The 17,803-nt window shown below is 39.1% G+C and overlaps 1 protein-coding gene across 6 annotated transcripts in view; it reads right to left on the bottom strand.

The window, feature by feature from the left end:
* Window positions 1-17,803, bottom strand: part of LOC108263511 (sorbin and SH3 domain-containing protein 1) — a 57,912-nt gene that overhangs the window by 7,008 nt on the left and 33,101 nt on the right. For 5 of the 6 annotated variants that reach the window (XM_017464386.3, XM_053679828.1, XM_053679827.1 and 2 more), the window contains 9 exons: window positions 17,328-17,377; window positions 13,324-13,499; window positions 6,741-6,826; window positions 5,657-5,824; window positions 5,436-5,482; window positions 2,801-2,915; window positions 2,586-2,711; window positions 1,836-2,030; window positions 711-1,259 (listed from right to left, as the gene is read on the bottom strand). In XM_017464386.3, coding sequence (XP_017319875.1) covers window positions 711-1,259; window positions 1,836-2,030; window positions 2,586-2,711; window positions 2,801-2,915; window positions 5,436-5,482; window positions 5,657-5,824; window positions 6,741-6,826; window positions 13,324-13,499; window positions 17,328-17,377 — 1,512 coding nt within the window. The remainder of the gene's footprint in view (window positions 1-710; window positions 1,260-1,835; window positions 2,031-2,585; window positions 2,712-2,800; window positions 2,916-5,435; window positions 5,483-5,656; window positions 5,825-6,740; window positions 6,827-13,323; window positions 13,500-17,327; window positions 17,378-17,803) is intronic. The other variant, XM_053679829.1, reaches the window with a different exon arrangement.

Below are 17,803 nucleotides of genomic sequence, written 5' to 3'. Positions count from 1 at the left end.
TTCTTATTTTGTTTAGTGTTGCCTAAATCTGCTTGTTATATACAGTATAGCACTAATTTAAACTGTTAATTATGATATGTGATTTACTTTAGTGGCACCCCACAGTATAAGAAAATAATGGAAATCTGCCCGTCAATCAGAAACAATGTGTTTGTTTTTGTTTTTTTTAAACATTTCTTATGGCAGTTCTGTCATATAATCTGTCAAGATTTCAGGTCAACGTTACGGTAGCCCTTATGACAACTGCACATAATAGTGACTAGACTTTCTTATAACACTGGATGTAAACTATCATAGCAACTCATGACATCGTCACATGATATCTTCCATGACATGTTATGATATGATTATGCCAGTCTTTTGGCACAGGATTCAAGTAATGTGTTACCAAAGTTTTCAAGAAACTCTGAAAAACAATACACTGCATGAATAAACCTGGGCATGCGAAGTTTCAAAACAACCCAGCAGTCTTCTTTATATTCATGTTAGAACACTCAAAAGTCTCCATGCAGCCATTCCATTCACAAATGTGTATCCATAAGGTGAAAGCTTTGCCTCAAATGTGTACACAACCTCCCAGCAGATAATCAGCAAGTCATAGCATTGCTCGTTTAATCGAGTTGTTAGGTCCAAAGATGACACTAGTGATAACTCTGGTTTTAGCAACAGGTTGCACTTGGAATAAGCACTGCACACCATGCAGGAGATACCTCTGCTGGACTATTTCTCCAGCTGCATGGCGCCTTGCGGGAGCCGCCAACCCTGTCCAGCTCTCCCCCTTCACCCTCCTGCAGCTCTGAATCCAGCCTTCCTGCTCCACTCAGCCATCCCTCCATGCCGGCACCACCACTCGGACTCAGACTACGTGACAGACGTGGTGAAGGAGGGAAAAGGAGGAAGTCCTCCCCCTGCGGTGGGGTGAAGGTGAGGAACGGAGTGGCAGAGTTGGGCCGGGGTGGATACGGAGGGGGTAGGGGGGAGTTGGATGGTGAAGCCATGGGTGAGATGCAGTACGGGCTGTTGGTGATGGGGGGCACGGGGCTGGCAGAGTGTGATGGGGGCAGATATTCACCCAGACGATAGGCGGTACTGGGCAGAGGAGGCAGAGGAGGAGTTGGGGCAGCTGGGGGACTACTACTCACACCTCCCACTGTGAGGGAGATCCACTCGTTGGATATGGCATGGACTTCAGGAGAGACAGAGCGGCGTGGTGAGCGTGGCAGGGGGAGAGGGGAGGTGCTGAGACGGGTACGCACCGGCTTTTGAGGTCAGGAAGGTGGATAGAAGGGGAGAAAGTAGAAAGGCAAAAGAATGTAAGGCATTAAACATGAAAAGTAAGGATAATTATTTTTTTAAAGGAAAAAAAGAAAGTGTATGACCCTTTGTTCGGAAAAGGGTAAAAAAAAATAATAATAAAAAAAAAACACATTTTTATTATTTTTAAAAATTATTTTTCCAACATAAAACTTAAATGCTTAATTCCTTTAGTGAGCATGACAAAATATTTATTAAAAGTCTTGTTTATAGACAAGGCTAGAAATTGCAAAAACAATCAAAAGTGGCATGTAGAATTTAGAATATAATGAGGTTTTGGGGTTGTTTTTTTTAGTCCCATTCCCTCCATCTTTTAATTACAATCCCATTTGTGTGCACACACCAAAAGGAGACATTTTATGTGTTTTTTAAAATAAATTATGTTGATATTAATGAGCAGCATATAAATATACTGCATGATATTGGGAACAAGAAGAATAACTGCCACTCCACCGCTCTGCCTGAAGAAGAAAGCCATTTAAGTAGTAGGTGGTGTGAGAAGGCTTGTAGGTGGCACTCACCTGTGGGGAGGCATTTGTGCTGCGATGGGGTGATTGGCTAAGGGGAGGATCAGGGTAGTCCACTCCATTTTTAACACGAGGCTTTTTGTGCACATCCACGTAAGTGACTGGGAAGATGCCTTGTCTGTTGGTGCCTGAAATCTTTCCTTCGTACCAGTTTTCATCCACCCTACGAATGAGTGTTATCCTCTCTCCCTGTAGTATAGAAAACAAAACTTAGAATAAACGATCAGCATGTAGTCACAGCAGAGATATACAGGATTACACATGAAAGTATGCCAGCTTTAATTATTAGGCCCACTATAATTTTTTTTTTATATATATATATTCAGTACTTCAGTACAGTATTTCTAAAAGAATAGGCCTACAGTTATATTATACCAAGACAACAGGGCTGCACAATAAATTCATTCATCCATTTTCTCTACCGCATATCCTACACAGGATCATGGAGGAGCATGGAGCCTATCCCAGGGAGCTCAGAGCACAAGGAGGGAGACACCCTGGACAGGGAGCCAACCAATCACAGGGCACAATCGCACACTACAAACAATTTGGAAATGCTAGTCAGCCTACAATGCATGTCTTTGGAATGGGGGAGGAAACCCCCGAAGCAAGGGGAGAACATGCAAACTCTACACATACAGGGTGGAGGTGGGATTCAAACCCCCATCCCAGAGTGCTAACCACTAAGCCCCATGACGTAATCCTATACTGATAACATAATTTAGTACTTTATGTAATGGTTACCTTTCTGAACGACATCTCGACAGCTGTGTCCCCAGTGAAATTAAAGCGTGCGATGGCCTCTCCATACTCCAGCACTTGAACTGGAGCACTCTTTTTGGGCTGGGCTTTTTCTGTCGGGGGCAGTAGCTGAAGAAAAGTAATTAGCATGACACGAGTATAATGGAACCTGACCAGAGACTCATTTCATAAAGCTTGAGTGAAGTGAGTGTGCATACCTCAACATAGTTGCGTGGGAAAATGCCAACTCTACCATGATGCTCTCCTTCATACCAGTTTTGGTCCACCTGCCGAAAGATGTACACAATGTCTCCTTTTTGAAATGGCAGCTCCCTGACGATGAGAGGTGAAGTCCGGTTAGGTAGTCAGTGCAAACTCTTTCTAGCTTTGTAACATTTTTCATGCATGTTGTGTAAATGATATTTTTCTCCTAGTTTCATTATTTGCTGTTGACAGTTCATTATACCACAGCCTTGCTGAATGCTTGATTCTGACTGGTCAGAAAGTGTGGATTAAATTTGTATAACAGCAGCTCTGACAGCAGTTCAGGCAGCAATGTATACTGTATTGCAATACACTCACTTCTAATACATGATCGTTTCTATAGTAATAATTTACACCAGTAGTTGTACGGTAGATGCTTCACATAAATTGCAAATGTTGATATGGTAATATGATTGATAGTTTTTCAGTAAGGAGATGTTTATTTAGTATTTTTGGAAGAAGCATCCAAAGATGGAAGGCTTTAAGATGGAAGGTTTTGCAGCTTCTTTATAACATGACAAGCTTCATTTTTTGTTTTATTATCTCTGAGAGAGAAAAAAAAGAGAGGCTGCTGAGGAAGTCCTAAGAGGTCATGCATTATTATTTTATTCTTTCTTGTTTTCTTGTGATCCCGACTTTTTTCGATCTCGATCTTCTTTTTTTTTTTTTACTCTTGACATAACAAAAAGCTGTGTTCTCGTGACGTAAATTTATCACAAGAAAATGTCACGACTTGTGAATGGGAGTGCTGTTGCATGCACGTTGGCGTCTTCACAGTCACCATCATAAATTGAATCATTGCCCGCTGTAGAGATGGACTTTATCTCTGCATTAAGAGAGAGGGGTGTCGCCTTCTCAAGTGTCATGTGGAATTAATGTGTAAGTTGTCAATCACTGACAGACATAGAGCTATTTCAGCTTGATTGAGTCCCTGATACTAATACTAATATGTTCATCCATGATGCTGCAGGATTGTACTAAGCATTTGTTGCCTCCAGAATAATAAAAACATTTTGTTCCGTCCAATAAAATTTTAATAGAATCTTTTACAGAAGTCGTGATCACAAGAAAACTTCTGTTGAGATCGTGAGAAAACAGGAAAGAAAAAAAAAAATAATGCATGGCCTCTTTGGATTCCATAAATAACTGTGGATAACACACAACATTAAACGTAACTATAAACAAATTAAAAGAACTTTTTTTGTTAATTTATAAAAAATGCAATCGTTGGCAAATTGCTGTGGTATAAGAGGATTAAGATACTTCAAGACATGCTGTTATTAGGGGGGGAAAACACTCCACTCAACCTCACCTCAGGTGGCATCACGGCACCTCATAATTGATTATTTTCCTATAACAGCATGTCTTATTGTGTATTATTTCCTACTCATCAACTGTACCAGCCAGACATATTTAAACTTACAATCTACCACTATTACAAAGTCAATATGACTCTAATATTATATATATATATATATATATATATATATATATATATATATATATATATATATATAATATATAATATTATAATTATATATTATATTATTATATTATATAGCTATATATAGCTATATATATATATATATATATATATATATATATATATTACAGATGCACCGATAATTGGTATCAGCCGATAAAGGCTATTTTTCACGTTAACCAATAGTTTAAAAACATGCAATGACCAGGGCTGATTATATCCTGTCAATCAAAAGAGGGCGGGAAAACACATCGATTTCATGCTGTGTGTAAAGATGATGTCTCATGTGTGGAATGACAACAAAACTGCACTTTGTAATGTCTGTAATCTCTGCACTGCTAAGATTTTACACCGGAAGTGAGCGGCAATGAAGTGGGAGTTTCTAATTTATTTTATTTTTTTCCCCCCACGCTTCCCGCTCGCCCTCGTGCTGAATTAAAGCGCCAGTACAACGTTCAAAGATTTAAATGAAGATGAGTTTTCAAAAAAAAACATTGCACAGAAAATATATTTGTAGAGTAGTGTATTTCATATCCAGTTAATGTTAATATATAAAAAAGTTGATATTATATATTACCAGTTTGATGTTCAATGATGAAGTAGAAATGCTTTTGTTTGTGGAGAGTGAATGTGAGACTAACATGATTCTGTTAATATGAATTAATAACATTCAATAAGTTAAGAAATCTTAGTTTAATGTGTTAATGTTAATTAGAGTAATGTGTTTTGTGTTTTCACAGTTACTGTGAAACAACTTGTTGAAATGGAGAGAATAAAGTTTTTATTTGCATTTCCTACAGAATTCTTTTAAATTAATTATGATCCATTTAAAAGAAGACATAAAAGGCAGAACTATCGGTATCGGCTAATATCACACTGAATAATCAGCTATCGGTATCGGCTTGGAAATTTAGTATCGGAGCATCTATCTATATATATATATATATATATATATATATATATATATATATATATATATATATATATATATATACACACACACACACACACACACACACACATATATATATATATATATATATATACACACACATATATAGCTATATATAGCTATATATAAACAAATCAAAAATATCTACACTCACTTTAAAGTCTCCGCTTTAAAGTTAAACAGGGCCAGGGCAGGTGTCCTCTGTGAACAACACATACAAGCCATACACAATGTTAAATCTGGAACATGATTCAATTCACATCAATGCAGTCCATAATCATCCATGTTATACATCATGTAATTCATGTAGCTAATCCTGCTGTAGAATTTTGGGTAACAGTTTTAGCCCATACAATAATGGCATCGATCAGTCACCTCTGGGCCGGACTTCCTTTTCTCAGAGTCACTGATGGTGAGCAAGTCCCCAAAGCGCTCATTGGTGATGAACTGCTGATGCGTGAGGACTAGGCCTGCATGCCGCCGTGATGCGATGTCCGCCTCCTCTTGTTCCCGCTTCAAACGTCTCTGCTCCTCTAGAATTTTCTGAAACAAAATATTTCGTTTTGTTAAAAAAAATATTTTGTCTCAGTTTATATGAGAGTTCATAAAGCTAAAATATAGAGCTATATTAAACATAGTGATAATTCTATCAATTATAAAAAAAAATATGTTACATCCTGTTCAAAGGTTTTCTAATTAGCATATTTCCTCTTGATAGTTCAATGAGCAAAAATCCTTTAGTATCCTTTAGTATCCTTAGTGTGAGAGAAACCTTTAGTATTAAGCTAGTTTCACAAAACTTTCATTTATAGCATAATGCTAGTCTGGGAGAACTGTTTATTTTTAGCTTAAGGCTAACACGATAGGAATGGATGTCTTTTGAAATACTTTATAGTCAGTTAAACAGAATGGTTCAGTTTTAGCATAAGGCTGGTTTGACAGATGTGAGGTTAGCCTAAGAGAAACATTTACATGTAATAATGCTAGTTTGAGGAAGACAGTTGTTTTAGCCTTGAGGCTACTCTCAGAATCATTTATCTTCAGCATTTCTAATTATTTATAGATCTATTCTGTCTGTTATGTAAAATGTAAAGATCTGTAAGTAAGAACTGTGTGAATTGTAAATGAGCTGTATGTATAAAGCTACATTTAAGACACTATATAATAAAAAAAAGTTCAAAACAACAACATTTAACACTTTATGTTTAGAGCATGTTGTTAACTTGCTCCGAACACACGCAACAAAAGAAGTGATGTGACAGGATATTTTCAATTTCATTATTTTTTAAGCAGTACTCCCAAGCACCTAAATAACTGACTACAGATGATGAAAAAATCTGTACCACGAGTACAGTTTTGTATTTTTGATCAGCAGTTTTACTGTATTGATAGATACAAATATTTTAACATAAAAAAGTCTGTAGGATGAGAAGCAGATGGACCAAAAACAAAGCCATACCTCTTTGTCCCCGTAGCGTCTGCGGGCCACCTCATCTGGGTTTTCTCCTTGATCTCCTTGGCTTAATGGCTGTGAGGATTCTGAGTCTGTTTGAGAACAAGCAAAGTCAGTCTTTGTTCCCTTGATATCTAAATCTTAAAGGATGAATTTAGTGTTCTTCAGAATGAAGAGAGAGGACAGAATCAGGAAATACTTTCAGATACTATTTCACCACACTCTTAACACTACCACTGCAGCAGTAATGAATGAGGTTAATGAGGATTATTAATAAAAGATATGACATGGATAATGCAGTTAGAAAAAGCGCACAAGTAAATGAATCACTAAACTACGTGAACACAACGGTCTGCATGCTGCATTCAATGCTGCAACCACTGGGTTGCAACCAAGACACTATATACTGTTAAGAGCATGTTAAAGTCTATGAGCAGGAAATGTTTGATGGTAAGCCATTGTAGGTCCAAAAAGGCAAGAAGATAATTGAAACTGGAAAATTAAGTATGAGATAACATACATTTCATACATTAAGTATGAGATAACATACATACATTCATTGTGTGCAAATGTATAATACAATAAGATCACGGTGAATGTGGTATTGAATGTAAATAAATCAAAAATAAAAACTAATAATCATTTCATCCATATGAAATGGAATAGCTGTATGGGTATGCAGGCCCAGACCACCAATAACTATCAAACATGGCCAACTGAGGTTAGAAAGTGTTAACTCTATAACATATGGCTTATTAAATCCATTTTTATTTCAATAAATATGTTGTTTGATTGAGTGATTGTAATAAAGTTCTATATTTCCAACCTGGTAGCTTTCTTGTACTTCAAGCTAAAGTCAAAATGTGTTGGTGGTTTCCATCCACTGTCCAGTTCTCGGGTTTATTTTAAAACTGAGCAGTGAACTACACAAATGTCTTTGGATTTAAATAAACACCTTGAGATTGAAATAAATATATAACATCATTGATGTGAAATGCCTTTGCCTCATACCGCACACACATACCGAAAAAATTAAGATGAATATCATGTCATTTTGCCACAAGATCACACAAAGTTGGTCACACACTGCACACCACTGACATGGAGAAAGTAAAGTCACTCGGTGGTGAAAGGAGAGCAGACAGGAGAGAGGGATCAAAGGTGGATGAGTGATCACAAATACAGCCATGGCTGAGTGTGAGCATGGACAGAGTAACACTCTCGGGGGATTCGTATCATAGCCACCTCCACTGTGGTTTTTATTGGCATCTGAGCGTTCGCCATCGGTGAGGTCATCACCATTGGCCCCCTCTGATCCATTACTGAGCCTCTCTAGCACCTCGAGAGAGGACAGACGCTGGGGGATGATAGGTCGCAGTCTGGAAGAAGGCGCTCGACTCTCTGCAGTATCTCTGGCCAGGCTTTTTGCAGCTGAAAGAGTCTTTTTGGCCTGGAGATTGTGTAGGTTTTTCCGTAAGGAGAATGGTGCCGGACCCATTAACAATAAGTTTGTGGGAGGGCCTGATCTCTTCTCTAGTAAGCAGCTACTGGCCTGCTGACGCTCATGCCTGAGGATAGTGGTGAAACGAGTGTAGGAGGCAGGACAGGAGCCTTTACACTTGCTGGGTTTAAGGTGGAAGGGGAGGTGTTCGTGGTGGTGGTGGTGGTGGTGGTGCCCTGATACTGATAGACCAAGAGAGGGACTTTCCTCTGTAGCATTTTGCACACAGCTGTCCTTCTGTTCTATATTGCAATCAGTATGTGAGAGTAAGTCCGTTCTTGAGATATGGGCCTGATTAGAAGATGCAACACACACCTCTGGCTCTTCACTTCCTGAGAGGGAAGTCTTCGCTTTAGATGTATGCTCCTCACCACACACTAAGGGACAATTGTCTACGTGTACTGGCCCTGGCATCATTAAAGACTCAGCAGAAAGAGCTGACTGGAGCAAACAAGCTGCAGGGGCGAGGCTATGGGAGGGGCTGGAGCCACTGGTTAGTGTAGGCATGGAGGCAGAGCGTGTTGGGGCAGTGTTGGTGCACTGAATGATACGCTCAAACTCCATCACACGACAACTGACGGCATGACGAGGGATGTTTCTGCATCGCTCAGCAGTGATATCAGCATCTGACCTTTCAAAAAGTGAAGCCAAGCTACGCACACTGGCATGAGGGCTGAAGCCTAACGATCTTGGCCTTTCGATATGGTGCATGTTCCTGTAAAGGGTGGAAAATTCATCTGTGCTCTTTACAGCTCCATTGAAAGGCCCATTTTTGACAGGCATGTTACTTTTGCAAACAGTTTCTTGCAAGCAGTTGGCTTTGGTGTCTGAACTGAGCTCATGATACGTGTCTGATGTATCATCATTATTTCCTGAGAGGCATGTCTCTTGGTGTAGATCCTCACAGCTGTGCACTTTGGCCCAGACCGTTGCCTCAGCTCTCCTCTCCTGGCTCTCATCAGTAGAAGGGGCAAATTTAGGCTTGAACTTAGAAGGGAGGATTTGGGGAATGCAGGCTTTGGCAGCAGATAGTGAGTTTTTAGTCTTGTTCTGGGTACCTAATGTGCTACTGGCAAGAACTGAGCGACCATTTACAGAGGAGCACGGTGAAATCACACAACCATTCCCACCTTTATAATCCAATGGCAGGCATGCAGGGTAACAGAATAAACAGCAGGTTAGATTGTTCTCTCACTACATGAAGACAGACAGATATGCAATTCAAATGGCATAATTAATTTATTATGAAAAATAATAAATCAGTAACAAGTAGAGAAGTATAACAATAGTTATAGATACTCTAGGGAAGCATCTTTGTGCTTTAATGTTTTTTTTTTCTCAAATCTTTCCAGAAGGCAAAAGATTGTTCTTTGAACCATATCTAACTGCTGGAAAAACACTATGAGTAGAAAAACATGCACACATGAAATACATCAAAAGAAACTATGATGCAATGGTATGACAAAGTGCTATAAATGTAATATATTTATAAATTATGACTAAGAGGATCAACCACCTCAGCTGGCACCCAAGAACAAAGTCAATGCCAAATGGCGACAGATCATTGGCTTCTTAAATATAAAAAAAAAGAGCTGAATGCTTTCCCACTATAAAATTTCAGTCTCCATTTAGAATGCACACATTAGTGTGAACAGCACAGCCCATGGCCTCCAAAGTCTCTTTTTTTTCCAAACACAAGGTGCAAGGCAGTTCCTGAGCTGAAACTGCACCATACATAAATCATAAATCCTCGGATCCAGTCAATTTCCCTTTTTTTCCGACTACTCATGGGATCATCCTTCAGATAATCATACACACACAGAGAGAGAGAGCGAGAGAGAGAGAGCGAGAGAGAGAGAGCGAGAGAGAGAGAGCGAGAGAGAGAGAGCGAGAGAGAGAGAGCGAGAGAGCGAGAGAGCGAGAGAGAGAGAGAGAGAGAGAGAGAGAGAGAGAGAGAGAGAGAGAGGATCAAGCTCATGCCAGTGCTCCAGGATGAATAATGAAGAATAATAAATTCCATAATATACTCACTGTATCAAGTGAGCTTCAGCTGAGGTAATGTTTACATTGAAATTAATTCCCTTACCAGTTTGTTTCCTGACTAAGCCAAAGTAAATCAAGACTAAAATCACTTGATCGCTACACTTGCAGTAGGGACTTGGCATACAAGCTCCAACAGACAGATGCAACTGTTTCCTATTCTAAAGCCGCTTCCAGATAAAGCTGACATGGGTTTCCTATGACCCTTTCCACAGTCTCCAATGCATCAGTAAGTCAGGCAGACTGTCAGCTGTGGTAACACACTTACGTAACTGCCTCTCTAATGGCTTCCATAAGTCTCTGGGACTTTAAGGAATTCTGAACCAAGGTTTTATGTGATCACATTAAAACTCTTTTCCCTACACTTCAACCAAAGCAATCTAATATTACTAGAAAACACTAGAAAATGTAGGATAGTGATCAAATATAGTCAGAAAAATTGCTCACAATTACTGTAGAGCAGTGGACACCAACCCTGTTCCTGGAGATCTACCTTCCTGAGGACTTCATCTCCAACCATAATGATGCCCAACTTGACCATCTAATTATTGCCTTAAGAAGTTCTTGTTCAGCTAAAATAGGTGTGTTAGATTTTGGTTAGAGATGAAACCTGCAGGAAGGTAGATCTCCAGGAAGAGGGTTGGTGCTGTAGAGTACAGGAAAAGGCATGCTTAAATTGTGAGGCAACTCTTCCCATCACATATGTTGCTAGAATAGCTTATATTGCATTAAAGTATCTAAGCATGCATTTACTGAGGACCTGAATAGTGTTTATAAGTGTTTGTAAGCACTAAAATAACACCGGTATCTCTCAAACATACTGTAAATGTCATCTCAAATGCCTATTAAGCTGATTAAACATCCAACATCACATCCAAGATCAATGTGTTTCCTATAACAATTATAAAGAGAGAGCATAATTGAACTTATACCACAGCACTGTTGAATTCTTGATTCTGATTGGTCAGAAGGTGCTGATTGATTTTCTATAACAGCAGCTCTAAAGGCTGCATTTTTTTTGTCTTAATAACTTCGAGAGAGAGAAAAAAAAAAGAGAGGCAGGTGAGGGAACAACTGTTTATAGCTGCTATTTCGTAAGTATCTTGTTTCGTGACATTCCACATCATCATACTGTATGTATAATACACCATTCTTTAATAAATAAACAGTTGTTCCCGTGGACAAACTGCTGTGGTATAAAAGCAATAAAACACTTCAGGACATGCTGTTATAGGAACACAATCAACTTTAGGATAGAGTAACATTAACTTCGCTTTGTGTGGGGCCACATTGAGTTGATGTTTATTATTTTTCTATAATAGCATGCCTATGTGTTTCATTCCTTAGTTAACATAAACGTTAGAATAATTAAGTACAAGACTAAACATTACAATGACCCTGACCGGGAGACTGCAGATGATTGAATGGATGAATAAAAGACTAAACATGACCGCTCACATGTGACATGTGTACACCAGCACATAACAGACAACTGTATACATTTTCACAACATAAAATGTCTGCATAGATACTGTGTTGTATTTCTGAATAGCTTGGTGATATTCGATGAGCATATGAGTGACATGACTGCTTTGCCTCCTATAATTAGTGCTGTGTTAACTATTAGAGGAAACAGTCCTCATCCCCCTTGTGTACCCCATTTCCACCCACTAAACCTCCCCTGGGTCACGTGTAACTCGAATTCCATCCTCTGACCTCAGTCTGACAGCTGACTTCCTCATGCTTTGGCATCTCTGCATGCTCGGCATATCCATCCCACCCCTATGGCTCCAGTCACAAACACCAGATCCCCACATTAATCTACAACAGCACCAGCTTTTCTTCACACTCCGTATCAGAGCAGTCAGCAGAGCCGGCGTCAGTCTCCACTGTAGGAGTGGAGTGATGTGAAAACTTCATGGTACGATAAGCGTACAAGCCAAAATCCTCTGTATATTGTGGTATGCCATTAAGAGGATGACATGACCGTAAATCACATGTAACAGCACAGGTATTAAAAAAAATTTCGGTAAACATACTGCTAGAATATTGTGGACTTTTAACAGGATAATCTCTTAACATGAATTTCAGTAATCATACAGCATTAGCAAGTAATGTTAAATCTGCAACATAATTTAAAACTAATTAGTATGTTCTGCTGGTGAAGTTCATAAGTGAGGCACTTGTAAAGTGGTGAGTGAACATTTTCACCCACTGACCTGAGTTCAGCTAATCATCAATATTGGGTGTCATGCAATTTAATTAACACTCACGTAAGAGGACATTTAGTAGTGGATAGAATAACTATTAGTCAATGTTCATTATTTAGTTAAGAAACATCAATTAGGTGTTAATGGCTTTAACACTGCTGATAGTGTACTGATTCTGGAGTTCATAGTTTGTTAAGGTAGCTAAAGCTGTAAATGGTGCTGGGTAAAAGAAACTAAAGTATTGCAGTTCATAAAAACAATTCAGAATGACCATTTTTCAGTGTTCTCCTGTTTATTCTTTTAGCTTTTTAAGTTTTAGTCCACCCCTACAACTAGCATTTTGGTGGCATCATTGTTTATATTGGTATACCATACTGGTATAATGTCACTCCAAATGCCCAAATGTCTTACTCCAAAGCCCCCTCCAGACCAGAGCCACTGAGCATAGTTACCCACTATACTGTATCAGCTGTGTGCCTGGACCTTAAAGCCAAAAGCCTCCAGTTAAGACACAGGTGACTAAAGGTCGGGACAGACATTTGTTAGGTGTCAAGTGTGAAAAAAAAAACTGTCAGCTTCAAGGGAACACAGGAAGACAAATGAGCAGTGTTGCTCTAGCGATATTGTGGAGAAGGAATGTATAGCAGACCATTAATACAAGTGCTAACATATATGTATCCCGTGCAGGATTACCAGAAATACACACACACACACACACACACACACACACACACGCGCGCGCAAAGCATACAATCTAGTTCACAGAAGCTTTAGCGTTAGCATTCGTGGACTCTGGTTTAACAAGGACATTGATGGACAGTGAAGGCTAGGCTCCTACCTTTAGAAGAAGTACTGGGATGACGTTTGTTAAGTGCTCGCAGGCCTTGTAGTGGGATGTCGCCGCCCTCCAGGACACTTTTGTAAATGTGCCGATCGCATTCTGGAGCTGCGTGCTCAGCACCAGCCGAGCCGCTCTCCTTCCCCGCCACACTGGGGCCCGGTTTACACGCCGGGCTGGCAGCACACAGAGACACAGATAAAAATAATCAGATACACTGTACAGGCCTGATTAGCAAACAGTGATATGTTTAGCAGTGATATGCATGAGAAATACTAAATGAAAAGCAAATATATTGTTGGATATTCGTTTTTTTTTTAAGGTTTCTCTAAATGCAAAGTATTTAGAATAGTATACTGTATATTATTCTATTACCAATGATATATCTGTAGTATAATTATATTATTCATAACATTCAATAAGAATGTATGTTCAAAGTCTTGGCACAATCAAAGAAGGACTTTTCATTTATCACCAATAAATATTGACATTTATTCTGGCCATGGATGATGCTGGGAATTATTTTTAGTCCTTCGGGGACGAATGTGTTTCTGATAATGCCTACTAAGTGAATCTCTTGGCTCTGTTTCAAGCCTGAGTGGTTGCACCTTGATATTGATGAGACAGAAACAGCTGCTTTATCCCTCATCCAAGCATTCCTGAGAGGCCAGAGGTTCAATGCTTCAAAAATGTGTCTAAAGCTTCCCACATGGAGTTCATGGACTTATTTTCCATGGATGCTCCCCCAGACTATGCTATCTTGAATATGAGCCTGACAGATTATGCACTATAACCAACCCTGGTAATAAAATATACAATACACTGGTAAATATATCAAACTCTAAACAGACCAAAGTTTATAGAATAATTTTTTAAAAAGGCACACAATAGAGAATACAATAGAGAATAACAGATTTATTTAGTGGTGGAAAAAGCTAGGCTATACTTAACTAAATATAAATGCACACAGGAAGAAAATAAACAAATGATTTGAGAGTAGGTTAGAAGCACAAGAATGATTTGAGGCTCTAAGTTATGGTCAGTGGTGTGCTGTGCTTTTATCCCTGAAGGCTGCTTATTCACCAGTGTAATGAGTGCGGAGTCAGACCACATCCCTCAAACACACCCTTCTTTCATTGCTGCATGCATGCTAAAATCATTCAGGCTAAAATGTTCAGCACGGTTTAATTCGCCTGAGCTACAAGTCAACAAAAGCATTACTGTGTTTCCAAAACTTTGCCCATATTCTTTAAACAGAGGCTTGGGTGATGCGAGATTACACATCATTTGGATAGCATAAAACAGCAAACAATAAGAGTACATAACAGGCCAAAACATTGTAAGCTGTGTTAACTTTATGAACAAATTGTGTAAACATTTTAAGTCATTAAAGTTCCTACAGTTTGACCCTCATGAAAACATTGGGTGACTATGAACATGCTAATTAAAAACACTCCCCAATTCTACAAGTGTCACCTCAACTACCTGAAAAACCAAGCTGTGTGATCTGCATTTACATACTGATATGTGGTGCGATACTGTAGGTTTTTATATTTTCTGATGTAATAGCAAGCATGAAAAAAAATCCCTGTCAGTTTTCTCCTGTTTCTTAAAAGAATGTGGAAAACTGCTGCAGTGACCAGATTGTGTTTAGTTTTTGTTTTCTTTAACTTTGCGCAGTCTGCACACTGAAATGAATCCTCCTGATGAAACCTAATAATAATAGACAGGTTTTAAAAAGTTTTGAGTGCATTTAAAATATGACATAGTTGTACCTGATACCTGACATTTTAAGAATGTGCATACTAGTATTCCTGAGAGAACAAAAAGTACTGAAACTGGGGAAAAAAGAGAAAGATTTCAATATTTACTGACTTATTCCTGTGAGCAATAACGAAGTTGGTTAATGTTAAAGAAGTTCTGATGACTACCTCTATGTTTTGAAGCACTGAACATGACAAAATGTATCATATCATTTATCATATTATCATATATTACTAAATGTCTGCAGAAGTAGGACTCGACTAATTAGGTCCTATTTTTTTTTCCAGCAAAATGTCCTTATTTATCTTTAATGGCAGCCTTTGACATATTTAAGGTAGAGGTAACTATAGACTAAGTTAACTAAGTCAGGAGTATTAAATGAGGAATTTGTTCATTAGTAAAAATTGGTCATTTATTAATAAAGCATATGAAGGCTTTATTTCTCTTTTAATATGTAAGTGTGTGTGAAAATAGAACATTTTATGCAAACTTACTGGTTCAATTAGATTCCAATAAATGTGTTGTTGAATGTAGGAAAATTGATTTACCTTTGGGCTGTAGTGTATATATAATAAGGAGTCAGATGTTTTAAAAAATGATTATTTATAAGTTTGTTATATTTGTATATACTATCTAATAAAGCCCTAACCACACAAGAACTAAATACCTTACTGACTTTACCATCAGTCACATAGAATCTAAAAGTAATGACTCGTAATAAGTGCCTGATTACACAGGCTGTGTCATTTACTAAGCACTAAATGTGACACAGACACATGTGTGAGAATAGTGACAACTTCTAGAACACATCAGATGTTTCGCAGCATGCGGTGACTATCCATGTCCTGCCAGACGCCTGAGGAACCTGAGTGTCTGCCTGCCAGTTGCTAGACTGGAGATGATCTTACCAGATTTACGCAAGAATTAGAGCTCGGTCACACATCACTAAACACACGCACACACACCCACACACAAGAGGACCAATAAGACTTTCAATATAGGGAAAGGTTCAGCCTTTTTTTTTAATGGATCCCCCACTGGACAGAAATACTACATTGTTCTAAAAATGGACTGCAAAAATGCTGGGTTTCAGTCTCAAATCCCATAGCATTTCAGGAAGGACCATGTGAAAGCAAATCATCGTCCATCTCCCCTGTTTAGATCAGAAGGCTAGCTGGCCTCATGGTTAAGAACAAGCAAACTAGCGTTCAAATCATGTGGCTTTGGAAGAAAACAATAAAACCTTTACAAAACTAAACATCCTTTAAACATCACAGGCAATGCTCAAAACCAATACCGCAGACCTGTAAACGGTATATTACTTTGAAAATGATTGCTCAGAGTGGTATAATATCCCAGACATCATTTTCTACAATTTATAATGCTGACCAAAGACAATAAACAAGTTATAGTGACATTCTGGAAGTTTCTCTGGCTATAAATATGACAACAATGTAAAAATGACTAGTTTAATATAGACACTGGGCATCTAAATAGAAAACATTAAAGAGCTTTGGTATTTAAATTACACCCTTTAATGCTATTTTTTAAGGCAGGCCTACATGGCACCAGGGGTGTTTTAACACAGGAATGGAATGTACTCCCCATGGGCTGTCAGGGATGTTTGTAGTACTTTCTACCATTAGACCATAGAACAATAAAAGCAATGGCTCTGGCAGGCTACTGTACGAATTCTTTTAACTTTGTCCCAATAGCGCCAGAAATCAACACAGACATAAACATAGCAATGAGACGTAAGAATGTGCCCAGTAGTGTGACTGCTCCCTAAAAACCGTGTCAAATGGAAAACATGAGCCTAATAAAAAAAAAAGCGGTGCTCCTCCGTGTGAGAGATCAGGGTTTCGGGGGAATTCTACAAAGCCAATGGCTGGATAAGAGCTCCCTTATCTTTCCACAAAAGACATCCAGGTGTTATTTTCAGTCATTGGCCTCAGTATGGAATAAATCATCACATAAAATCCATTCCATCATACTATACAATAAATTCCACACACACACACACACACACACACACACACACACACACACACTCATGTCAAGCTGTACTGGTATTACTGGGAGGTACTCAGGAAACAAGAAGGGTGGAGGGATAGTGGTGGTCGCCTCTGTCCTGCTGAGAATAGACATCTATTCTTCTATACGAGCGCTGGAAATGAACAGGAGATGAGCATGCAGAATGTAGAAACAAAAAGGGGGGGGAAAACAGAGCATGGACTTACTATTGCTGCAGGTCGGAGGCTGTTTCCAAGGGAGTGAAAGAGGGGGCACTCTGCAACAAACCAAACAAAGAAGTCATTGATAGCTCCACAGGCTCAACTCTTCTGGCAGTTAGAAAAGGACAGGGCACGTTAGTCAGGCAAATTCACAGTCGCCTCTGACTCCAATTTCTTGTGCTCAAAGCTCAAAGTCGTAAGGTCCTCTGTGCGATGTGCAGCGTAGGGAAGCCAGCGAGTATTTTGGCCCACATGCAAGTTAGGGGCAAAACAAGCGGCTGGAAGTAAGGGGTGGGGTTAGTGAACGGTCTGTGGGGAGGGGGCTGTCAGCAGCTCAGCCAATCAGCTCCTGTCTCTTACTCTAGCCTCTCTATTGTCTGCTATGGAGTCACTCTCATTATGGGCTGACCAGACTGGCAGACAATTAACCAGCTGGCGTGGGAAGGAGGCCAAATTACATAGGCAAGCACACACACACACAC

This window comes from Ictalurus punctatus, chromosome 3 (assembly GCF_001660625.3).
Source record: "Ictalurus punctatus breed USDA103 chromosome 3, Coco_2.0, whole genome shotgun sequence".
Classification (NCBI taxonomy): domain Eukaryota; kingdom Metazoa; phylum Chordata; class Actinopteri; order Siluriformes; family Ictaluridae; genus Ictalurus; species Ictalurus punctatus.
This window is presented reverse-complemented; position numbering and strand designations above follow the sequence as displayed.